The 26,509-nt window shown below is 43.6% G+C and overlaps 1 protein-coding gene across 2 annotated transcripts in view; it reads left to right on the forward strand.

The window, feature by feature from the left end:
• UVSSA (UV stimulated scaffold protein A) overlaps nt 1–26,509 on the forward strand; it is a 93,858-nt gene that overhangs the window by 56,097 nt on the left and 11,252 nt on the right. For both annotated transcript variants that reach the window (XM_054974735.1, XM_054974736.1), the window contains 5 exons: nt 5,916–6,072; nt 11,450–11,584; nt 11,918–12,101; nt 13,293–13,404; nt 20,999–21,182. In XM_054974735.1, coding sequence (XP_054830710.1) covers nt 5,916–6,072; nt 11,450–11,584; nt 11,918–12,101; nt 13,293–13,404; nt 20,999–21,182 — 772 coding nt within the window. The remainder of the gene's footprint in view (nt 1–5,915; nt 6,073–11,449; nt 11,585–11,917; nt 12,102–13,292; nt 13,405–20,998; nt 21,183–26,509) is intronic.

Raw genomic sequence — 26,509 nt, forward strand, 5'->3', positions numbered from 1 at the left:
CCAGGTATTGTTTCAGCTTCTCCCAGTCTGTGTTGAACTGCCCTGAGTCCAGATCTCTCAATTTTCTTGTCATCTTGTCCATTTCAGCCATATACAGCAATTTGTAAGTCCAATCTTCAATAGTTGGCACTTCTTGTACTTTCCATTTTTGCGCATACAAAAGTCTAGCTGCTGCTGTCATATAAAATATCAACGTCCTGTGTTGGGCTGGAATTCCCTCCATTCCCAAGTTCAGTAGCAGGAGTTCTGGGTTCTTATTAATTTGAAATTGTAAAATTTCACTCATTTCTCTTATTATTTCCCCCCAGTACTGCCTGGCTACCTCACACGACCACCACATATGATAGAGGGAGCCCTCATGCTTCTTACATTTCCAGCATTTATTAGAAGTATTCGAATTCCCTAGCGCAATCTTCTTTGGTGTCATGTACCAACGATAGATCATTTTATAAATGTTCTCTTTGATATTAATACATGTCGTTGTCTTCATTGTAGTTTTCCACAAGTATTCCCATGCCTCCATTGTTATTTCTTTATTAAAGTTTATAGCCCATTTCACCATTTGTGTTTTAACTATCTCATCCTCGGTATACCACTTCAACAGTACTTGGTATACCTTGGATATTCTTTTCTTATCTTCTTTAAGAAGGGTCTGCTCTAGTTCCGAATTCTCTATTCGTATACCTCCCTTTACAGAGTCCGAATTATATAAGTCTCTGATCTGTCTATACTGGAACCAATCGTAGTTAGGTGATAGTTCCTCTTGTGTCTTTATTCTAAGTTTGGATGCTTCAGTTTTAGTTATTTCTTTATACGTTAAACATTGTTGTTCATTATCAACAGCTCTCGGGTCTATCACCTCATATGGAACCACCCACAAAGGGGTTCCTTCTTGTAGATAAATTCTGTACTTCTTCCAGATTATGTATAGACTTCTCCGAACAAAGTGATGCAGGAACATCGAGTTGACCTTTACTTTGTCATGCCATAAATATGCGTGCCATCCAAATATTTTTTTATATCCCTCTAGGGCTAATAGTTTCTTGTTCTTTAATGTCATCCATTCTTTCAACCAAACTAGGCAGATTGCATCATGATAAAGTCTCAGATTGGGCAGTTGCATTCCGCCTCTTTCCTTTGCATCTTGTAAAACTTTCACTTTCACTCGAGGCTTCTTGCCTGCCCAAACAAAATCTGATATTTTCCTCTGCCATTTTTCAAATTGTTTGGAGTCTCTGATGATTGGTATTGTCTGTAGCAAAAACATTACTCTTGGTAACACATTCATCTTAACTGCTGCAATCCTGCCCAACCATGACAAATTCAATCTATTCCATTTAATCAAGTCTCTCTCTATCTGAGTCCATAGTTTTTCATAATTGTTTTTGAATAGATCTATGTTCTTTGCAGTTAATTCGACTCCCAAATATTTCACTTTACTTGTTACTTCACAATCCGTTGTTTCCATTAACAATTGTTGTTTCTGCTTAGTCATATTTTTACATAATATCTTTGACTTCTTTTTGTTAATGAAGAAACCTGCCAAGTCTCCAAACTCCTTGATCTTATCTATCACTCTTGGCATGTTCTCCAATGGGTCCTCTACAATTAACATTATGTCATCCGCAAATGCTCTGACCTTGTATGAATAGTCCTTTATTTTTATTCCACGAATTTCATCATCTTGACGTATTTGTATCATCAGAATCTCCAATACTAAAATGAACAACAATGGAGATAACGGGCAACCTTGTCTTGTTCCTTTACTTATCGTCAATTTCTTGGTCAATTCATCATTCACCACAATTGCTGCAGTCTGGTCTCTATAAATTTCCTTAATTGCTCTGATGAATCTTTCTCCCAATTGTAGCTTTTCCATAGTGGCAAACATAAAGTCCCAGTTTAAATTGTCAAACGCTTTTTCAGCGTCAACAAAGAAGAAACCAACCTCTTTGTCACAACGCTTGTCATAATATTCAATAGCATTGATCACTGTCCTTAAGTTGTCTCTTATTTGTCTGTCTGGCAAAAAGCCTGCTTGTTCCTCCTCTATGACTTCCGAGAGCCACCCCTTCAATCTCTCCGCCAATATCTTCGCAAAAATTTTGTAGTCATTGTTGAGTAGCGATATAGGTCTATAATTTTTCACATTAGTCAGGTCTTGGCCCTCTTTTGGGATCAATGATATATTCGCTTCACTCCAAGTTTCTGGAATCCTTTGATCCCTTAAAACCCCATTCATCACCTCTTTTAGGAATGGTGCCAGTTCATTAGCCATTGTCTTATAGAATTTAGCCGTAAGTCCATCTGGCCCTGGCGCCTTTCCTAGATTTGCAGATTGTATTGCCTTACTTATTTCCTCGTCAGTTACTTCACTATTCAACTTATTTCTCCAAGCTTCCGAGATTTCTGGAAGTTTGGTTTTCTCCAAATATGACGCTATTGATTCTTTGTTTACTTCTTTTTTATTATACAGCTTAGCGTAAAATTTATAAAAGGCTCTACTAATGGTAGCCTGCTCCAAATACGTTTTGTTATCTTCGCAAATTTTATTTATTATCTTCTTTTCCCTTTTCTTCTTCAATTGCCATGCCAGGTACTTCCCAGGTTTATTAGCACCCTCAAACGCTTTTTGATTCAGTCTTTTGAGATTCCACTCCAATTCTTTATTGCTCATTGCTGTTAGCTGTTCTTGAAGTATTTTAATTTCCTGGTATACCTTCTTTTTCCCTGGTCTCTTTTTTAGCTGTATTTCTTTGGCTTTTATTTTCTCCTCAATCTCTTGTCTTTTCTCCTCTTTCTTCTTTCTTGCTCTACCATTTAAGTCCATTAGTATGCCCCTTACAACCGCCTTGTAAGCATCCCAAACTTTATTGGTTGGTACTTCTTTATTCACGTTGTATTGTATAAAAAACTTTGTCTCTCTTCTCAGTATTTCCATATTCTCTCTTTCCTGTAACAAGTCCTCATTTATTCTCCATGCTTTCCTTTTTCTCTTTTTTCCAAATTTCCACATAATTGGGTTGTGATCTGAGCCTACCATAGGCATTATTTCTACCTCCTTAGTCCATAATGCTAAGTCTTTTGAGGCCCAGATCATATCAATTCTTGATAATGTAGAATGCCTTGCAGAATAAAAGGTAAACTGTCTGCTTTTAGGATATTCTCTCCTCCATACATCTTCAAGAGTCTCTTGTTGAATCAACTCAAAAAAAAGCTTTGGTAATAGTCCTCTTTTCTTTTGTGCCGTTGTAGTCTTTTTGTCTAGTTCCAAGTCTGTCACTCCATTGAAGTCTCCAGCAAGAATTATCTGGTCGTATGCAAGATCGTCTAAATGCTTCCTTAAATCCTCAAAGAAGCTTTCTTTTGCACCGTTAGGTGCATAAAGTCCGACTACCAACACTCTCTTTAAATTCCAAATACATTCCACTGCTACAAATCTAGCTTCCACATCTCTCATAACAAATTTTGGCTGTAGCTCCTCTTTTATGTACAACACCACTCCTCTTTTTTTCTTGTTGGAGGCCGCTACATATTCTTTGCCCAATTTTCCAGATTTTAAATATTTTACATCCTGCTTTCTGATATGGGTCTCTTGCAAACAAACAATGTCACATTTTTGTTTTAGTAGCCAGTGAAAAGTATTTTTCCTCTTATTCGGTGAGTTTAGTCCATTTACATTCCAAGATAATACTTTACACTCCATACTCATGATCTTGTTGGTAAGTCTTTTTCATTGTCCTTAATAAATCGCTCCATCTCTCGCTCAGATCTGATGCGTTTTTTGGCCCCTCCAAACTCAAAGGACACTCCTTCCGGTAACTCCCATCTGTACCTGATTTTCATGTCCTTCAAAATCTGAATTAGCACTTTATATTTTTTCCGGTCCAGTAACACTGATCTGGGCAGTTCCTTCATTATAATAATCGTCTTGCCATCAATCTCCAATGGATCTTGAAACTGTTTTGTCACAATCCTCTCTTTCATATTTCGTGTTGTAAACTGCACAATCACATCTCTTGGTAGTTTCCTCTGGGTTGCTATTCTCGAATTCACACGGTATGCCACATCTAGGATAGCCACAACTTCCTCCTCCTCCTTCCCCAGGTACTCAGCCAACACCTCAGTCATCTGTTCTTGCGCTGACTTTCCTTCCACTTCTGGCAAGCCACGAAAACGTAGCTGCTTCTCCATATGTTTAGTTTCTGCAACTGACATTCTCCCCTTCACCAATCTCATCTCTGTTTGTTGCGTGTCTGCTAAATTCTCCATCGCGTCTTCTACTGTTTTAACTCTCTGCTGCGTTCCTTGTAATTCATTTCGTATTGTTTCCATACCTTTTTTCACTTCTGACAGCTCCGATTTTACTGTCTGTGTAACCTCTTTAACCTCTTTTATCAGCTCCAATTTCGTGTCCTTAAGTTCTTTAATCATATCTAAAAGTTTTTTGTCCAGATTTTTATCCAGGTTTTCTATTGCCGATTGCCACTCTTTTTTTGACATCGTGGGGCTTGCTTTAGCTCGCTCCCACGAATCCGCTCTCTTCCTTAACTCCGTGGCGTAAAATTTAACGTTTTTCTATTTTAAATGTCCCGGTCTTCTTATAGAAATTGTTTTAAAGAGTCCAAAATGTCGGGCGTCTTTTCTCTATGGTTTCTCTATGATTTTGTAATCCAAGATGGCCTACTTCCTCTTCCGCTGAAGCCGCGACCCTTCCCCTTTCAAAAATGGCGATTCCCTACTTCCTGCCCTCCAGCAAGGGCCGCTTCTCTCCAGCCACTCTATTGTTATTACGCACTTCCTGTCTCCCGTCTTCCCACAGCAGATCTCGCGATGGTGTCTTTTTCTCACAGCTCCAAAGCCACAGGTATTCAAAACAATAGTCCCATTTCTTTAATAACTTCTTTAAACTTAGTCTCTTTTTAAATTCGATTCCTGCCGAGTCTTCCCCTCCTTTTCACTAGTCTGTTGCAGTTTAAAAATCTACTTTTTTTCCTCTCTGTTTTTATCAATCTGTCCCGTCTCAGAAGATAATGATCTTTACCTTCTCTTCACTTTTCTCGGGTTGTAATCGCTGTTTCGATTTTAAGTTCTCCTCTCAGCTTCTTCCCCCAATCGATGCTTGGGTATGTAGGTCTTATGCCAGCCGAATTGGCCCCAAAACTGCCGCAGAGATTATAGCCGACCCGTCGCAAGGTGGGACCTCAAGGATCGGGGGGAGACTCATTGTGTAAAGCCCCCCCTCGTCCGAGATCTAGCTCACCCTAGGGTCTTGAGCGTTCTTTGCCTGCTCCCCGCCTGAGAGCAGTCGGCCGCGGGCTATTTTCACCCCGCCGGCCGGTTAAAACGGCAGTCCGGTCAGCTCCGCAAGTGGAGCTGCGTTAGACCTCCATGGATCCCAAACAGGAAGTCCGCATATAGACTTTTTGGATTACAATAAATTGTACTAGTTCCTGGTCTTTTTGGCCTCTGATAAGTCCACTGAAATTGATTTGTTTCTGAATTAATGCAGCGTTTTCCCCAAATTATACAAGAATCCTGTAGCACCTTAAATAATAACAATTTATGTATTTATTTAGTCTGGACACCTGTGGAATTTTACTGCAACAGACTAACCTCTGCAAATATTCTTTCAGTGGCTATGGAACAGCAGAATGGTATCTGACTGAGATTCTCAGTCAATAATCTGGGATAAATTTGATGTGATTTGTTTTCTTGCGCAAGTTAAAATAAGTAGCCCATCAGCAATCTGGTTGTTAGTATTTTTCTGCTAACTAAAACTGAATCAGACTTTCTCTGCAAGTGAGTATTGCTGTACAGAGTCGCCATTTTTCTCTTTGAGAGATGTGTTTGCTTCATACTTTACATGGCTGCAAAATAAGTGTTTGCCACCATCTTTGCTTTTCTTCTTGCAGGCCTTGAGCCTGTCTCGCCTCCGAACGCCTTAGGAATAAAGACAGCAGAAGAGGGAGAACCTCAGCAAAATGAAGAAGAACTTGATCCAACCTGTGCCGCTGCAACATGGAAAATTGTCCAAGATAAACTACCCAGAGTGCAACCAACAGATACCAGGTTGTAATTATAATTAGTGTGAAAAGGTTTTTTTATTATCTTTGATCCCAAGCACTGCTTTGAAATATGTTAGAACTGAGGCTGGTTGTTAAGAACTGTGGAGTTGCTCCACGGAGGGACCACTCTTAACTCCCTGGAAGATCTTCCTAATATTTAGCTGAAAACTTTTGATTTAATTTCAAGCAGTTGGTTCTGGTCCGACCTTCTGGGGGCAACAGAAAACAACTCTGCCCCATCCTCTATATATGACAGCCCTTCAAGTACTTGAAGATGGTTATCATATCACCTCTCAGTCGTCTCTTCTCCAGGCGGAACAGTCTTGCTTTCCTCCTTCAGAGAGAAAGAGAGAGAGCGCACGCTGTTTAAATTTTTGTGATTATTGAAAAGACATGGCATGTGCCTCCAGTTTTTGGAAAAGCAAAAATGTTCTTTGCAGCATCACGTTCAATAATGTTCATGCACTTGGGAATTTTGGCAAGAATGTGTTGAACAGCAGTGTTTGTAAAAATGTTTTTAATTTTTCTGTTGTTTTATTCAAACTATTAAGTTTAGTCTTCCTATGTATATCCTGTGAAGATTATTCAAGTTCACATATACATTTCTTCCTCCTTTATAAGTAACAGGAAACTATTGGTATGATTTTGAAATCACAAGATTGGGTTTTTTTTCATTTTTACTGTAGTCATAACAAGATGGGTAGCCGTGTTAGTCTGCCTGTAGCAGTAGAAAAGAGCTAGAGTCCAGTAGCACATAGAAGACTAACAAAATTTATGGTAGGGTAGGAGCTTTCGTGAGCCGCAGCTCACTTCTTCAGATAGTCACATGGTATTTTAAAGACCTGCTCATTGGAAATATGAAAGTAATACACTAATACAAATCTGTGCCAATATGGAAACGGGGGATACACCAAAATGTATATATAGAAGTCAAGATAGTTTTCAAATTGCATTTGTGGCAATAATGCTGTTAACTAGCCAGACAGAGAATTGACACCGTCTATAAAAATTGAGGGGGCTGGAAATCAATTAATTGAAAGGGAATTAACTGTCCCACTTACCCTGACATATCCCAGAGCGGTCTTAAACCATGTAAGACAGGAAGGAATTACGAAGTTGGTTTCTGCAGTGATTCTACTTCCCTTTTTACTTCTAGTTCATTAACTACTTCATAGCATTTAGAAAGCAGCTGCCTCTTCGGGCTGATTCTGGAGGTGTGAATTTTTCTTTAAGTCTGTGGAAGTCCAGGAGATCACAAAGCAGGATTAACTAACCCGGTTCCAGAGATTGTTGATGTTGTTGGTGTTTATTTGATTTATAGCCCGCCCTCCCCGCAAGTGGGCTCAAGGCAGGTTACCACAATATAATACAAAAATAGAACTTTGAAATACATTAAAATCAGAATCATCGATACGTCCAGTCAAACCCCAGATGGCCGCCTCCTCCACTCTCCCAGCATAGCCTATACAAGGAGGGGAGAAGAGGTACAATGGATGTCATCATCACTATGACTTCGCATATGAGGGGGCAGGTGGTTATGGAGCCCCCTCTAGCAGGAGACCGGTCGGGAGGCATTCCTAAAGAAACCTTAGGCTGGCCTCAGCCATACACCTGGCAAAACATCTCTGTCTTACAGGCCTGCCGAAAAAATATAAGATCTTGACGGGCCTGGGTGTCCTCCAAAAGAGAGTTCCACCAGGTTGGGGCCAGGACTGAAAAACCTGTGGCCCTGGTCAGGGCCAAATGAGCCTCCCTGGGGCCAGGGACCACCAGTGGATGTTTTCCTGCTGATCTAAGCGTTCTCCGGGGTATATGCGGGGAGAGACGTTCCCTCAGATATGCTGGTCCCAGTCCGTTTCAAGGTTAAAAGCAAAACCTTGAACCTGATCTGGAACTCCATGGGGAGCCAGTGCAGCTGCTGCAAGATGTGTGCCCTGTATGGTATACCCGCCAGGACACATGCAGCAGCATTCTGGACCCGCTAAAATTTCTGGGTCAGACTCAAGGGAAGCCCTACACAGAACGAGTTGCAGTAATCTAGTCTTGAGGTGACCATTGCATGGATCACTAGCTAGTGTCAGCTTGTTTGTGGCTCTTGTAAGTTGTTAAACCATCAGGCTTAGAAGGGTGCAGCTGCACTTAGGGTGCCCTTTTTGTCTTTTACTGCTAAAACTAGGCAATTGTAAATAGGTTTGAGGGCTTTCTGCCTTGTCCCGTAAGCATTCCCCCCATCTGAAGACTGCCTATCTGGCTGCACTTGTTACCTTGAAGCTTGACTGCTGTAACACACTATGTATAGGACTTCACTTGAACACAATTTGGAAACTGCACTTGGTGCAAAATGTGAAAACACATGCAGGGGGCATGGATCATATTGCACCTATTTTGCCGTCCTTGTCTTGGTTGCCTGTGTGTTTCCGAGTCCAGTTCAAGGTGCTGGCACTAACCTTTAATATCCTCCACAATCTGGGGGCCTGCATACCTGAAGCATCATCACTCTCAATGTCTTCGCTCAATGCAGCAATGCCTCTTGGTCATTCTGACCCCTGTAAGGGTATGTGTCAGGTCTTGCCAGGTCTTTCCCCCAAGCACTTCACGGCATCACTCAGGTGTATGAGTTAAAGTTACTTTATTAAAGAAGAATACCAGTATCAAGATGGTCAGACAGGATCATTGGTTGAAGTAACTAACACAAGGCAGCAAAGCAAGGTTAATTATAGGGCAAGGTCTCCACCCCCCCAATAGGGAAGAAAGGCCATTAGGATTTTGGCACGCTGAGCCAGGGAGCTGGGAGTGAGGGGAGGAGGGAAAGGATGAGCTCTGCTCAGTCTCTTAGGAGGTTGGTGCAGTCTTGGCTGTAACTTCAAGGCCACGTTCACAGGCCAGCCAGGAAATGGTAACCAAAACACCTGCAAGATAAGCAGCTAGCAACCAGTCAGCAAAACAGGTTCCCTCTGCATGTACACTACACACTGCAGTAAGAAATCCATGACACATGGCAGATAGAGGCTGGAGACGTATCTGACAGTATGTTTTACTCCTGCTCTTTTGGGGGCTTTTACTGTGACTGTTACGGAGTAGCTTTCTGGAGGAAATGAGAAGATACACTGTACTCTTGGCTTTTAGTAGGGACTGTAAAACAAAACTCTTTAGAAGGACTTTTGTCTTCGCAAGATGATTGTGTTGTAGATGCCTTGAATTTTAAATCTTTCTTTCCGAGGGATGTTTTACTTGCATTGTTTTTCTAGTGTTTTTTTTTTACTGTTTTTACTATTGCACGCATTTAGTCCCTGTTATCTGCATTCAGGTTTCAGCAGATAACACACACACACACACACCCTGCAACCCACACTATTCCTGCAGGCCCTTCATCCTCAGAAGCAGTCTTTTAAATTTATTATTTATTTATGTTATTTATAGACCAGCTTCCTCATTGAGACTCGAGGCGGATTGCACAGTGTAAGTCAGTGTATTCCATAAAGTAGGACAACTCTTAAGTGAGGTAATCTGACTGGGATTACAGAAATCTGAAAACAGCACAAGTATTAGATATTTACATTATTTTTAAACAGAGAGGCCTGTTCCTCCAAAGATGACAGGAAGTCAGAAGACCGGCACTTGTAGATCTTGGAGTCAAACCCATTAACTTTTGAATGTTAATCATTAGATGAAAAGAAAAGAATAATTGGCTTTTAAAGGAAAAATATGTGTATTTCTCGCTCTAGTTGCATAATACGGTTGCATTACTGATATTTCAAAGGTAAATATTGCCTCATCATAGATTACTTCAGAATTGGGGTGATGGAAAACGCAGAACTAACATTACATATAATGGTATCTGAAGACTGAAAGGCAGTCCCCTGTGCAAGCACCGAGTCATTACTGACCCATGGGAGGGACATCACATCACAATGTTTTCTTGACAGACTTTTTGTTACAGAGTGGTTTGCCGTTTCCTTCCCCAGTCATCTACACTTTTTCCCCCAGGAAACGGCACTCATTTTACCGACCTCGGAAAGATGGAAGGCTGAGTCAACCTTGAGCCGGCTACTTGAACCCGGCTTCTGCCGGGATTGAACTCGGGTCATGAGCAGAGCTTGGGCTGCAGGACTGCTGCTTTACCACTCTGTGCCACGGGGCTCTTATCTGAAGATTACCTTATAGATATTGCCTGGAAAACAGTTCCGTTTCTGAAAAAGTACATGAATTGTGAAATGCTGCCATGCTGGCTACAGTAACGTTATCTAAATGTCTTAACGAAAGAAGAGCAATTCAAAAGAAACCTGTTTTGCTTATAAATTTATATGACAAGACATACCGGGGGCGGGTGGCTAAAGTAAGGGCTTCCCCAGCCTTTTACTAGTGAAATACTGAGATCACCGCAATGATCAGAAATTCCTTTGGAGCGGGGACTGGGAGTTGTTTGTTTTGGTTTGTTAGAGGGTCGTTTGCTTATCCTGATTTTTTACACTGTCATTTTTGAAAAGGTACATATGGTTGTAAGCAATATAAGCTCAGTGCAGTGACGCTTTTTGATTGCATTAATGTCTTAATCTCGCTGCAGGCCCAAAATCAGCTTTGCACCCTAGGCAAGCCAGCAGTTCACCACACTTTGATCTGATCCTGTTAATGGCTATTCCAGCCCTTGGAGAAGAATGCAATTCTTAACTGAGATAATCTTTGTGAAGACAAGCTCACTGCATTTTAATTTGCTTTGTGATTCTTTTAATATTGTATCCTATCCTTAGTCTTCCCTTCTTGCCACATCAAGTTATATATGCTGGTGGTGCTCCAAAGCTTGCAAGCCCCATGTGCCTCTTTCATGTGCTGCCTGCAGCCCTTCTCATTTTGGGTTCTCTGAGTCGCTCGGTGCCTCAGACAGGTGCTCCCAGAAGTAAACATGGGCGCACCGGAAATGATGCAGGATTATCAGCAGGCTACTGTTAAAGAGAAACATCCTTTGGGCAAGGAAGGGTTCCAGAGGGTGGAAGTACAGAGAGTACTTTTGGGGGGAAAGAAGGTGGGAGAAGGAAAGGAGGTAGAAGACAAACTGAGATGGAAAGGAGTTGAGGATCAGGTAACTTCTTTGGACAACGGTGATTGCAAATGTCGGTCTCCATAAGTCACAGAGTAAGTATCATTAATCAAAACAAGCCATTTTAAAAGTATGTACAAAATTTATGGTGAATTGTCGTCACTCATTGTAAGCATTACAGTATTTATGATAAACAGCCAAGATGATAGGAATTTTAGTAGATCTCACATGACGTGCATGCAGAAGATACTGAACATACGTTGCAGTTCTTGATTGCTGAAAATACGTTGCAGTTCTTGATTGTGAGTTTCATGCATTGTTTTATCAATTTGTTCTGCACATATAGGAATTCTGAATTTGTAACTTCAGGGGAGCAGAACAATAAGCGTGAAGAAGAGAAATCCAAGGCTCCATTTGTACCTTTTGGTTTAGATCTTGCTTACTGGGGAGAAGAACAACCTGTTGCTGGAAAGATTTTTAAGTAAATAAATTCCAATTTTTCTTTTAAATGTATCCTTTTTTGTTATCTGTTGCATGCAAGTTTTTAGAAAAGCTAGCATATATGAATATTACTGTGAAAGTCCTAAATAAAATGGGGTTGAAAGTAAGATTTTGTTTAGAAGTCATGGGAATTTCAGGAACATTAGGGATTAAAACACATTAAATGAACACAGACAATAAAGCTTCCCCCAACAAGCTTTAAGTGTGATATTGTTTATCTTGTATCTTATGGAATCCATGTATCATTCATAAGACAAATATTGATGCTCTGATCTGCATAAAATGCATTAATAGTAAACTTTTTTTTCTGTAGAGTTGCTTCTCAGCATCGCTTTTGGACACCGAACGAGATGGAAGAAGAAGTGGAAAATAAGGATATTGCAGGGATGCTGAAAAGCAGGTGCATAACGTTTGCTGGCAAGTTTGAACCAGTGCAACATAAATGCCGGGCCCCCATGCCAAATGGGGGTCTTTGTGAAAGGCAGGACAGAGTTAAGGTGGGTACAACCAGAATTTTCATTGGTATACAAGTGAAATTAACTTGGGGTGGCTAACTGCGCACACTCTAAGGGGAAGGTCACTGGTGCACATCCACGGGGAGGTAGAGCTTTGGCCCCCTCGTGCAGTTCTTCTTTGGCCACTGCAACAGCAACAGTGTTGGGAACTTCCATGCTCGTCAGCTCCCCTTTCTCCTTCCATATCTTTTCTCCTCTCCAGTTTTGAAGCTCTCCTGTCCTTTTCCCTGTGCCCTCCTCTCTGGACCATGCATCTGTGCCACAGTGGTCTCTTTCAAAAAATGCTTTTTGTGCGGTGTGTGGTCTGTGAAGGGGCTCACTGCCCAGATGTGGGACCAAAGTAGCCAAGAGGGAGAAAGAAGCCTCTCCTCTTCTGTCCCAGCAGAAATTTCTGCCAGGTTCTAACATATCCATTCTGTGCAAATTTGGTGCCATTCATTATCTTTAAACTTCTTCCCCAGCCCCTTGTACACATTCCCCATTGTAAAAAATGATCTTGGAATCCAAAAAAAACACCTGGATTTGAATACAAACCAGTAATGTCCTACCTGGAAATAAGCTACCATGATAAAAATCCTGCCCTCTCCGTTCCTGGATCTGAAATTATAAGAAAAATTTTCTCAGTGCAGACCCCTTCTTGATATGAGAGCCAGGGAGTAAGGGGAGCAAGATGTTTGGTTTCCTGGCTTGAGAAAATGAGAAGTACCGGCAGCAGGCAGAAGATTGTATTTGAATTTTCATGGATTTAAATTCCAGTATCTCAAGTCCAGGTCTCTCATCCTTTAAAGAAACTGGCTATACAGAAAACTTTTAATTTTAACTGCCAGCACGTTGTTTGTGTATGGAGATGGAACTGGGAAGGATGAATGAACTTAAAATGAATCAAAACATCTTTTGCAGAGGGAAATGTATACCAGACTCTTCCCTCATTGCTCCTGGCAACAGGTTTCTAAATGCGAGCGGATGTGACATTCGTAATCACAGCGTGAATGACTGACCGAATGACTGTTTTGTGTATTGCCATCTTCCTGACTCCTATCATTTAACATAGCTGCATATCCCAAATAAACCCATTGATTGGTGCTCTTAGTTATCCCTAGCTGGTTAATAATGTGAACATAACTTGGAGTTCTTTATGAGAAAAAATGTAATTGCATTTAATTTATCCCAAAGTGTCCTTTCCATGGAAAAATAATCCCACGGGATGAACTTGGAAATCCTGTTAATCAAGAGGACAGAGACAGGGAAGCAAAGGAGCAGTTTGAAAAAAAGGAAAAGCAACCAGGTTCGTATGTGTCGCGAAGTAGAAATCTGTGGTGATTTTTTGTTTGAATGAGGTAACCTTTTAAATCTGCTGTAGTGGTTGAAAGAATAATTCAGTAAAAGCTTCTAGTAAGAAGGCAAACTTTATGATCTCTTGATTTAGTTTTGGCAGATCATACGTGATAGTTTCAGTATGAGGCAGTTGCCCCGTGTATACTCAGAATTCTTCTCTGACTCAGGTGGTGCCTCCAAACTAGAAAAGTTTCCCCCCTCGGTCTCTCCTCCTCAAGTGAGCTCCTGCCAGCTGGGCAGGAGGGCCAAGAGGTCTCTGCTTCCTGTCAGGCTATGGATGACAAGATACAGCAGACAGATCCCTGGACCATTGCATCAAGACACAGGTTCTTGGTCAAATGGCTTTTATTCAGAAATCAGATCATTTCCATATGCAGGTCCATAGGGCCACTTAGAAGTAAGACGGGCACCTAAGCAGCATGAGCAGAAGTTGACAGGAATGACATCATGTGAGAGACGCTTCTCTTTTACCCTTCTGGTTTACTCCTTTCTCCCCCCTCCCACCTGTGAACAATACTTTGGTGCTCTCTTTGAGAACGTTTCACGTATTTGTGATATCACATCGAGTTCCCAGCACTGTCTGGGAATGAGCACAAGGTCATAAACACTGGAAGTTGTTACAGTCTAACAGATAAACACCTGTGAAAGCCTGAGAAAAGAATAGTTATGACACTGGCAAAGTGATATTGAGCTATAGCGGGATACATTGTGTTCAGCAGAACAGAATCAAAATTGGCATGGATGGGGCTCAGATACAACACTTCCTTCCTCCATTATGCTTGTACCCCTTCTCCTAGGCTTAGCCGGCTCCGAACAAGGGTGGAGCGGCACACTGCACTTTGAGAAACATCTGTCCCAGAATGTGTGAGGCGGTGAAGCAGAGCTGCTCAGAGTCCACTGGGCACTTTGACCCAGTAGCCCTTGGGAGGAGGGAAGCAGCGAACAGCTTCCCTCTCCTTGCTGACCCACAGCTCGCCTCTTCCCGTGGCTCCAGAGCTGCCGGCGAAGGTCTCCAGGCTCTGCATTGCACCCTTGGTGGTCATGGGAGTTTGGGCATTCCAAGCATCCCGAATTAGACTCAGGATGGGCCGCGCTGTTTTACTGACCAATAACTCACTGAATCCAATTCCCAGCCAAGTCTACAACTGTGGGATGCCCATCAGGAATCCATTTTAATCGGGAATGATAACCTCCCACGTACCTATACCTCACTTGATATCCCTCCACTGAGTGACTCACGTAGGAACGGACTCTGTTGAATACTGTGGCTGTTGTGGGTTTTCCGGGCTGTATTGCCGTGGTCTTGGCATTGTAGTTCCTGACGTTTTGCCAGCAGCTGTGGCTGGCATCTTCAGAGGTGTAGCACCAAAAGACAGAGATCTCTCAGTGTGACACTTTTGGTGCTACACCTCTGAAGATGCCAGCCACAGCTGCTGGCGAAACGTCAGGAACTACAATGCCAAGACCACGGCAATACAGCCCGGAAAACCCACAACAGCCATCGTTCTCCGGCCGTGAAAGCCTTCGACAATACATCTGTTGAAAACTGTTGTGTTCTGAGGTGGTGGGAGGCAGTATGGAAGTTCTGGGACTGTGGATTGATCTTGGTTCATTTTCAGGCTCCTCATCACTTCCTCTTGCAGTTTTTGAGATATTTGTGAATAGGGTCTTAGAGGAGGTCCCTCATCGATCGCAACGAACCTGAGAATGCGTTGCCTCTGGTCTCCCTCGTAACGATGAGCACTTAGGTGCAAGGCATTTGGGAGATTAGAGCCCATCCTCTCCAACTTGGATTAGCAGAAAACTTGGATTAGCAGAAGTAAAAAATAGATCTTGCCAGACTTTGTTGCATTTTTTTGATTATTGCATTTATTGCATTCTCTGTGGGCCAGCCTAGCTTATGGTATATAGATTCATAGCTGATTGGAGAAGCATGCTCAAAGAGCGCTCACCAGTAATACTGAATTCTGGAAGGGGGATCTTGAATAGGAAATGGAAAAACAATCTAAATTCCTGTGTAAAGTTTACCATATGTATATAAAATACGTAAATAACAGTTCTATATGGAAAAGATTATATTTAGAAATAAGATTTTTTTTTTTTAAGAAAAAGGAGCCAGTTTGGCTTCCTCCACTTGAAGCCAGCTGGGTGACCCTGGGCTAGTCACAGCTCTCTCAGAGCTCTCTCAGCCCCACCCACCGCACAGGGTAATTGTTGTGGGGATAATAATAACACACTTTGTAAACTGCTCTGAGTGGGTGTTAAGTTGTCCTAAGGGGCGGTATATAAATCAAACATTATTATTAAAATGTTAAGGCCGTCTCTCCAGGGACCCTGCCCGAGGTGGCTTAAAAATAAAACAATAAAAATATAAAAAACATTTAAAGTTGTTAATAAAAACCCATCATCAAAAACCCAGCCATAAAAACCCACACATAAAAGCATAAAACATCGACCAGCTTAAAAATAAATTGAACAGTTTACAGGCTAAAAGGGCACTATAGAAATGATGGTCAAAAGCTTGAGTCTTTAATTAAAATACTAAATAAACAGAAACGTTTTGACCTGGTACCAAAAAAAGAGTCGCATACACACGAGGCAGGCTTCAAGGCATTCCACAAGCGAGAGGCCACCCCTGGAAAAGCCCTGCCTGTGGTTGACACCCACCTGGTTTCTGAAGGCAGGAGCCCAGAGAGTAGGACTGATGAAGGCCATCTTAACTGGTGGGCTGGACAGTACGGGAAGAGGTAGTCCTTCAAGTACATTATAAAAATGGTGTGATTGTGCTTTCAGAAATAGTTTTCAAGGCTGTAGAGTAGTCGGCCTCTGAGTTCCTCATCAAGAATTGGCTGCATTTCACATTTATGGCATCCAACGGAACGATTCTCTGTGGGGTTTACAGAAGTCGCAACTGATATTTTCAGGGGACAGAGGAATCTAAATGAGTCACAGGTGATTGATCAATAAGTAAATCAACATTAAGGTGTGCCTTTATAACAAATGTCCTGTTAAATAATTATTATTACCTTTTAAAAATCAATTCCTTAATACACATTTTTATATATTTTGGTTCTTATAGCATAGGGGTTTAGTGGCTGAGCTGCAAATGAGCACTCAGCTGGTTGAACTCCCTCTAGTGCCATGAGCTCTGCAGGTGGCCTCGGGTCAGCCACTCCTCGCAGCCCCAGCTGGATTCTGGGGTTAATAACCACACTGACCTTGTTCACTGCTCTGAGTGGGCACTCATCTGGCCAGAAAGGCGGTATATATTACTACTACTACTACTACTACTACTACTACTACTACTACTACTACTACTACTACTACTACTGTAAGTCTGTAGTTGGGAGGGAAGGTGGTATGGTATAGCCCGCTCTTGTCAGATCTCGGAAGCTAAGCAGGGTCAGTACTTGGATGGGCGACCACCAAGGAAGGGCTCTGCAGAGGAAGGTGACGGCAGCCCACCTCTGCTTCTCGCTTGCCTCGAGAGCCCCTTGATGGGGTCACCATAAGTCGGTTGCAGGCATAAGCCTTCGTTCTCTGTGTCTATCCTGCAACTAATTGTAAATACTACACTGTTAGGGTATAATAAAGTGTGTTTTGCTGTAAAAGTAAGTGGTAGCAGCAAAAATATGTAAAAATAATAAAAAGTTTTAATCATCAAATGGGTAAGTCACACAACCAGTGACTTGGTGACTCATTCTTAAGTAGTTTGAAAATGGATGGTGAGATTGAAGCCTCTCCCCCTTCCTCCACAGAGTAGAGACAGTAGGATAGAGAGAGCAGGGCAGAATCACAGGGTTGGACGGGATCTCCAGGGGCATCTAGTTCAATCCCCTGCACAATGCAGGAGCTTCACAACTACCCCCCCCCACACACACACACACAGCCATTGACCCCTGCCCCGTGCCCAGAAGATGGCAAAACACTGTCGGGATCCCTAGCCAAACTGGCCTGGGGAAAATTGCTTCCTGACCCCAAGGTGGTGATCCATCTCCTGGTCTGCTCAGGTTCACAGAATTAGCGTTGCTGTCAGGTGGCCATCTAGCCTCTGCTTAAAAACCTCCAAAGGAGGAGAGCCCACCGCCTCCCGAGGAAGCCTGTTCCACTGAGGGACCGCTCTAGCTGTCCGGAAGTCCTTCCTAATGTTTAGCCAAAAACTCTTTTGATTTAATTTCAGCCCATTGGTTCTGGTCCAACCTTCTGGAGCAGCAGAACACAACTCTGTGCCTTCCTCTAGTTGGAGCATCTCAGCTTGTACCTTTATGTTTTCATGTTCGACAGAATGGCAAAGCAGGATAGCAAATCTGTCGCTAAAGATTTATAATGATAAAACCTCGCTTTTTGTTCCTTGATGCTTAGTTTACAAATATTACATCTTGGTGACGTGGCCGCGGAGCAGAGCTTCGGGCACTTGGTTCTGAAATCATGAGGGATTCGACTGATTTGCTAATCTGCAGTGTTCATCCTGTTACAATAGTTCACACTGGGGAGCAAATTAAGTACCTATTTTTGTGTCAGCCCTGAAGAATGTGTGGTTTTCCAACCCTTAGTGACTTGTTAACAAACAGGTATCAGGACAAGGTAGCAAAGGCAGCCCCTGGCCAGTCAAATGTGAAATAGTATCTCTTTACTAACTACAGTATTGATTCTGCCCTGCCAGTGCAAACGGTGTAATTTTCTTTTCCCTGCTGCTAAACCAGTAACAATGTACGAAGAGCTTTAGGGGCCCATCAGCCCTCAAAAAGGTTGCTCTTCCCTGGCATGCTATCGATTTTTCTCAAAGGCTTTTAAATTGCTCCTTCATTTTACTCAAATGCTCATTTCATCTCTACTGAACACCAGCATTTTTTCGTTGTGTTTAAACAATTGCACCATTCACTGCGCTCCTAAACTGTGACGCCGTCTTATTTACTGGAAGATAAACTGTTTAGACACTTTTTGTTAATCTTAGATTAATCGTTCCTGTATCTGAATTGTACTGCTCTATATTCCTTTACTTCCAAAAATAAACTCTCTGAAGTCCTCTGATCCATCTCTGATGTGTGTGTTTTATTTCGCCCTTCTGTACTTCCCTTGAATTCCTTTGAAGCTCATTTGTCCTCCCACTTGTTGTTTAACCGAAGTTTTAATCTTTCTCTTATTGCCATAAATGAAACTAATAGGATGAGTCTGTCCAGCCTTTTAGAGTTTCTTTGATACTTTACTCATTATCCCCCCCCCCAAAAAAAAAGTTTATGAAGTAGCTTATTTCGATCCTAGCTGAAAAGCTTGAGCTTAATTGTCATGACTGTCGAGGTGATACCAGCATGTTAACAAGGTATGTGCAAATCTTAATGCGTCTTTACGGCATACATGGTTTGATTTTGCTGTTCCCATTTGATGGCATGACATAGGAATTTAAGACTGGATAGTACAGTTGTTCTGGAGGCTTACATCAAATTTAGGATCCTTAGAGCACTCTGCAAATCTTGAGAGTGGGCATTCAGAGCTTTGGGGGGGGGGCAAATGCAGTTCTAGGCAGCCCTTTCTGCCCACTTGCAGTGGCTCTGAGCACCAGTGGAGGAGAGCAGGATTTTGTTTTTTTGCTCAGTCCACCTTGAGGGTAGAAGTCTAGATTTCTCCCCTGGCCTTTTAAAAAGCATCGTACAGGAGAGTGTATAGGAGCGCTTGGATACTACAGAGCCGCTGGCCTGGGAATGGACGCTGGATGTAGTAATTTACTTTGGGGAGGGGGTTCCGATACAGAACTTGCTTGTTGGTGCTCACCCGTCACATTGATTTGTGCAATGTTTCCTTTTGGGATATTGTTTAAATGGATTTAGTTGCAATATGTTTTACGGCAACTGTGTGTGGGATAGTACAATATTAGGGTAATACAGTTTGGGTTGTTGCACAATAATAGTCAGAGGTTAATGTCTGACATAGGATTTATATATGGTTTATTCTCTTGCGGTACAAGCACTTTAAGTCCCTTAGATTATGTATGCAACTGAAAACTGTGATATCTGGAAATTCACTGAGTTTTAAAACTCTTGGTGATTGTATAAACAGTCATAGATCCAGAGGAGTGAGCCGTGTGAGTCTGTAGTAGCAAAATCAAAAAGAGTCCAGTAGCACCTTTAAGACTAACCAACTTTATTGTAGCATAAGCTTTCGAGAATCACTGTATAAACAGTGTCTCCTTAAGGTTAGCAGGATTTGAACGGTGGTTGTTGGAGTCCCACCTGCTGGGAAGGATTGAATTTGACTCCCCTTTGGTAGAGTTTACGACCACCGCCGACACTTCCCTGGATGGCTGGCAGCCCGTTGCGAACCCCTCTCAGCCCACAGTTCCTGGTTAAGATATGAAGGGGGGTTACAGATCAATATCTTTCAGAGCGATCTGCAGGAGGTACCAAGTACAAAGTAGTACAATCGTATAAAAACAAATAAGCGATTCCTGATGTGGCTGAAGAAGCTGAAGCAGAGGGTCTTAAATGCCACTGAGGAAATAGTCCCTCGGGAGACCCAAGGGGAAGACGTGAATGTCGGTCGGGAGAAGTGGACTTAGGGCCCCCCTGCAAATACAGCAGAAGAAAGGAGCTCAGCCAGACGGCGGCGTCAGAGTGAAGCCTCCCGGGCCCCCCACTGATTTCAGGGGAGTTAGAAGGACGTCACTCCGCTTAGGGTAACAGCTGTAGGCTACTTGGAGGTAGCTTTTGAATTCTCCAATAAAATGGATAAATTTATGCTGATGTTGATTAATGTTACTAGTTTAATAATACTTTTATCTAAGACCATACAGAGAGACAGAGCCCACATAGTGTAGTGGTTAAAGTGTCAGGCCAGGATCTGGGAGAACCGGATTTGAATCCCCGCTCTGCTAGGGAAACTTAGTGGGTGACCTGGGGCCAGTCGCACACACTCAGGCTAGCCTGCCTCCGAGGGTTGTTGTGAGGATACAGTGGAAGAAGGAAGAGTGTCACTGGCCACGTTGGGTCCTCAGCAGGGAGGAAAGGGGGGGTATAAATGAAATGAATAATGAACCTGATACGTTACGGTTTCAAGGTGGTCATGGAAAATCAAGACACAGAAAATACTTCCAAACTAACCCCCTTTCCTTCCTCTGTCTAAGAAGACGGCCAAATGTATGTGCTTCAGATGGACTGAAATCTCGCAGTCTGTATTAGCTGGCAGGCAAAGTCCTTTTACCTAATGAGAGAAGCCAACCAGTACCGGGAGGGGAAGCCCCTGGAGGAAGGAACCTCGGATCAGGGCCCTGAGGGGCCACGACATCATTGCCCGTCCAGGAAAGGAATATTTTTCTAGCAACTGACATTTAACTAGAAAGCGCTTCTGAGGCATCAGACACAGGAAATTCCATATTTCACATATTAATGCAGGTTTCTGCCAAAGTGGAGATGCCTGCCTTCAAAATGGAGTTTGAAACACTTTGACAAAATGTAGAATGACAATTAAAGACAGTAATGCAGAGCAAAACGTTTTAGAGTTAAAGTTTAATGTTTGTAATCAGCAGATGAATTTTTTTTTCTCTTGGTCAGAGTGGCAAGATCCAGAATTCATGAGAGAAGTTGAAACAGCCACAGGATTAGATCTTGGATCATCTCGATATAGTGGAAAAGGAGGAAAAAGCAAGGGGAAAAGAAAAAAATACCCAAACCTCACAGACCTGAAGCAGCAAGCAGACACGGCTCATTCCCGCCTTGGAAAGAAAGTTTTTGACAAGTAAGAGGCGTCCTTGTATGTCAGTTTGCACTCTCTCTCATATGCCTGGTAATTTAGTTTTAGTTTACTGATTACCTTTGCTTTTGCAGAGTATGGCTGTTCATTTTTCACAAGAGAATCTTCTGAAGATGTAATGGCTAAAATTGTATTTGATGTATAAGGAACTGATTTTTATTTCTTTAGAATGTTTTATATAGCTTTTCTTCTATACATATTATATACAAGGCAGCTAACAGAATTTAAAAATTAGAAAATGTAGTGCAGAATAAAAGCAGCAAAAGAAATCTCAATTGAAAAATGCACAGAAGCAATCAAAACAACAAAAGCTACCAAAAAATAGCCGCATTCAAAGAATTCAACTATTTCCCATTCACAAATCTCTCTGAAAGAAAGCTTTCTTGACATGATGTTGGAAGTCGAGGCATGAGGGGAAAAGGTGAGATTCTTGGAAGCGAGAACTCCTGTAGCTTGGGTACACGCACTGATCATGCCCACCCGTCTCTCCTTTGTCAAGGCTGGCAGAATACCTAATATCGGGGGGTGGGGGTGCATGTTACTTGTTGAATAGTGAAATTTGTGACCGCTATTAAGTGTCGTGCCCTGACCTGGATAGCCTGGGCAAGCCCACATTTGTCAGATCTCAGAAGCTAAGCAGGGTTAGTTCTGGTTAGTACTTGGATGGGAAACCACCAAGGAAGTCTAGGTTAGCCACGCAGAGACCAGTTGCCTACCATAATTGCATAACACAAATTGCAGTAAATTCCAGTCTGAATCATTGTGATGCACTTGATATGAGTCTCTCTCTGATAAGTGCTTGGAAACATCAGCTGAACCGTACTTTTATCTCATGCAAGCTACTGCAGAAATTTCTTGCAGTCACATCGCTCTGCTGATGCATGTGATCCGCTGCATTCTTGAGATCCTTTTCACACGTACTATTGCCAAGCCAGGTATTCCCCCATCCCGTACTTGGGCCTTTGATTCTTTCTGCCTAAATGCAGAAAGTTGCATTAGTTCCTGTTGAATTTCATTTTGTTGGTTTCAGTCCATCTTTGCAACCTATCAAGATCATTTTGAATTTTATTATTGTCTTCTAAAGATGCTTGTTACTCCCTGACCTGGATGGTCCAGGTGAGCCTGATCTTCTCAGAACTCAGAAGCTAGGCAGGGTTGGCCTTGGTTAGTAAGTAGATGGGAGATCTCCAACGAAGAAGACCAGGGTTGCAGAGGCCACACACTAGAGTTGATCTTTGGGATGGGGATTCAAGCGGATCTGTATGAAATTGAAGCAATGGCGAGCAATGCTCGCCCACATAGACTAATGGATCCAAGTGGGTTCCAGAATGCTTGTGGGATCCGACGCCCCCTGGCGGTTCGTTAGATGAGCTGGTGGAAGGCTGGCATGCCTGTCTGTCGGAAGCCATCGATGAAACCGGCCCCCGTCACCATCTCCGCCCCATACCAGATGAACCCCTTGGTACACAGAGGAGCTATGATGGATGAAGGAGCTGATACGGCTTGAGCGAGTGTGGTGCAGCATTGCGACGAATAGGCAAGAACATCTTGTAGGACGTTTATGAAAGCCTATGAGATGGCTGTGAAGGCAACAAAGAAGGATTTCTATGCTGTTTCCATTGCATCCACAAGCTCATGCGTGGCAAAATTATTTCAGGTGATTCAGTCTCTGGTCTCCCTGGCACAGGGAGACCACAAATTATTAATTTGGGAATTCGCTGTGAGGCTTTGGGGAGCTATTTTGCAGGTAAAATCTTGTCTCTGTGCTGCAACCTGCTTGCCACAGTTGATACAGTACGCAAACTGAAAGCCCCTTGGCCGTCTTCTGGGCCAGTGTTAGTTTACTTCAGTCCACTCTCACGGGATGAGTTGACAGGAGGACTCTGCAGCTGGTGAGACCCACCACGTGCCCTCTGGACCCCTGCCTGTCTTGGCTGGTGAAAGCCAGCATGGATGGGCTGTGGGCCACATTGGAAGCCATTGTCAACTTGTCCTTAAGCGCTGGGAATTTTCCTGGAGTATTTAAGGAATCCATGCTGAGACTTCTCCTGGAAAAAAATCTTTGGACCCCACCGACCCAGCCAGTTACTGCCCAGTTTTGAACCTCCCGTTTCTGGGCAAAGTGATTGAGCGGATGGTGGCGGAACAGCTGCAGGTTTTCCTGAAGGATTCCTCTGTCCTGGACTCATTCCAGTCCAGTTCCCAGCCAGCCTCTGGGACGGAGATAGTGCTGTTCCCCCTCACAGACCATCTTCATAGACATCTGGATCAAGGTGGATTGGTGCTGCTGGTGCTATTGGATCTTACAGCAGCATTTGATACAGTTGACTACAATCTGTTGATTCACTGTGTCGCCGATGTGGGAATGCCAGGGACTGCCTCGCAGTGGCTTGCCTCTTTTCTCCACAGTTGGGGATGGAAGGTGGCGCTGGGGGAGAAGTTATCATTGCGACGCTCGTTGGTATGTGGCATCCCTCAGGTGGCGATACTCTCCCCAATGTTGTTTAACATCTATATGTGCCCCTTCCCAGTTGGTGTGAAATTTCAGACTGGGTTGTCACCACTATGCAGATGACACCCAGTTGTATCTGTTGATGGATGGCCAGCCCGACTCTGCCCCAGGTGCCTTGGCTAGAGCTCTGGAGGCTGTGTTTGAATGGTTGAAACAGAGTTGATTGAAATTGAATCCCACGAAGACGGGGGTCCTGTACTTGGATCGTTGATCGTTGGGTTCCAGGATCCAACTTCCAACCATTGGTGGAGTGTTACTTATGCCCCTACAGACAGTTAGGAGTTGGGGGGTAATTCTGAATGCCTCCTTATCAATGGAGGCCCAGATCACAGCAGTTGCCAGACCTGCCTTTTTCTACCTGTGGACGATCAGGCAGCTTGGCCCCTACCCTTTCGACCCAGGACCTAATGACAGTGATCCAGGCAATGGTCACCTCCAGACTGGACTACTGTAATTCGCTCTACACGGGGCTTCCCTTGGGCCTGATCCGGAAATTACAATGGGTCCAGAATGCTGCCACGTGCGTCCTTACGGATATTCCGTAGAGGGCGCATATAACTCCAGTTCTACGGCAGCTACACTGGCTCCCCGTGGAGTTCCGGATCAGGTTCAGAGTGTTGGTTTTAACCTACAAAGCCTTAACAGACTGGGAGCAGCATACCTGTGGGACCGACTCTCCCCATATGTGCCCTGGAGGGCTTTGATCATATGATAAAAACCTGCTGGTGGTCCCTGGCCTCAGGGAGGCTCGCCTGACCTGAACCCAGAGTCGGGGCCTTTTCGGTCCTGGCACCAACCTGGTGGAACTGTCTGTCTGTTGAGGCCGAGGCTCAACAACGTTTGTTATCTTTTCGCTGGGCCTGTAAGACAAAGATGTCCCGCCAGGCTTATGGTTGAGGCTGAGTTACGGATGAGCCTCCTGGCCAGCCATCCAGGGAGGGGGAATATAACCCCTCTTTTCCATCTGCTGGACCATTGCTGTCCCTCACCACTCTCTCATAGAAATATTTTAGAAATGGGGAATATGAGCTGCTGAATTAGGAGTTTTTATGGTTTTAAATGGTAATTTTAATGTAGATTCAAACTAAAATGTTATCTGCTTTAAGCCCTCTTGCTGGAAGAGTGGATTATAAGTTAAATAAATAAAATAAATAAACATGAATCTGTCTGATGGTTCTGTGATCTGGCCTGCATTGAATCAGTCTGCTAACCGGAATATTATAGAGGGCCTTGTCAAATGCTTTGCTAAAACCAAGGTATATTTGCTGCATTCCCAAAGTCAGTAGGCCAAAAGCCTCAAATATGTATAAGATCAGTCTAGCAAGAATTATTCTTAACAAATCCAGCCTGGCTTCTGCTAATTACTGCACAGTTTTCTTGATGCTTACGGGGTGCTTTGGAGTCTGCTGTAGCGTCTTCCCTGGTATCCAAGTCGCACGGGCTGGTCTGACATTTCTCAGATCCTCCTTTGTCCCATTTTTGAAGATCAGGACAAGGTTTACTCATCTTTGGCTTCGTGGCGTTTATTTGATCCCATGGGAGGGGACCAGACATGGGAGAAGAAAGGATCTGGGGCTACATCAGCAGGTTCCTTTATTGGCTGCACTTTGCCTGCCCAGAAGCCTTGGATTTATTTAGGGTGGCCAGATTTTTCCTGACCAGCTCCCTGCCAGTTCTGTGCTACAGTCCCATCCCCACAACATTCAGGCTGCGTTTGCTAGGCTACACACTGTTCTCTGACAGAGGTAAAATAGGAGCTGAGCAGTTCTGCCTTCCCTTGATCAGCTGCTTCCATGTCACTCTGTTCACTGAGGAGCAGCTCTCCTCCTCAGATTCCGGATCAGGTTCAAGGTTTTCGTTTTAACCTATAAAACCCTAAGTGGACTGGGACCAGCATAACTGTGGGACAGCCTCTCCCCCTATGTGCCCTGGAGGGTGTTTCCATCAGCTCATAAACAGTTGCTGGTGGTCCCTGGCCCAGGGAGGCTCGCCTGGCATTGGGTAGAACCAGGGCCTTTTCTGTCCCGGTGCCAGCCTGGTGGAACTCTCTGTCTGCTGAGCCCTGGGCCTGGTGTGATGTAGCATCCTTCCACCAGGCCTGCTCGACAGAGATGTTCCACCAGGCATGCGGCTGATGCTGGGGCAGAGATGAGCCTCCTGGCCAGTCTCCTGTGTGTGTGTGGGGGGGGGGGTAATGCAGCCCCCTGCTCTGGTTCCCACCAGTTAGTCTATCGCCTTCTCTGGTTATCTCCACCACCTCGTGGGGTGTGTTGGTTGGGGTCAAGGAAGTTTAGCTGCCATTTTGTGTGATGTTTTATTGAATTGAATTGTCTGTATTTATGTTTTTATTGTAGTTTTAACTTTTGTCTTTATCTGCTCTGAGCCCAATCGTGGGGAGGGTGGAATATAAATTAATCCAGTCAATCAATCGAATAGGTGTGCCTGTCCATGCAGCCCTCCTTCCGCTCCCTGGACGTGTCGTTTGTACTTGCACTGTCATCTTTAGGTGTCTCCCCCCCCCCTTTCCTCTGCAGTTGTGTCTTCAGCCCCCCTCACCCACTTTGACCTCCTTTCCCTGACAGATTATCTAGCTGCAAAATCTTCCCTTGTATTTCTCCAGCAATGGAGGAAGGTGTCATCGGGAGGATTATTCCACCCATTTGCTCAGGCAGGGCTATGCTGAAAACGTGCATCAGCTTCGAACAGAAGGCAGATCGCTGGCATCCCTCCTGGCAGAAGCAAGGCATTGAAGAGCTCAGCTCCTCGCTTGCTTCTCGGTGTCTTCGAGTTGGCTCCCTTT

The sequence above is a fragment of the Eublepharis macularius genome, chromosome 3 (assembly GCF_028583425.1).
Source record: "Eublepharis macularius isolate TG4126 chromosome 3, MPM_Emac_v1.0, whole genome shotgun sequence".
Classification (NCBI taxonomy): Eukaryota; Metazoa; Chordata; class Lepidosauria; order Squamata; family Eublepharidae; genus Eublepharis; species Eublepharis macularius.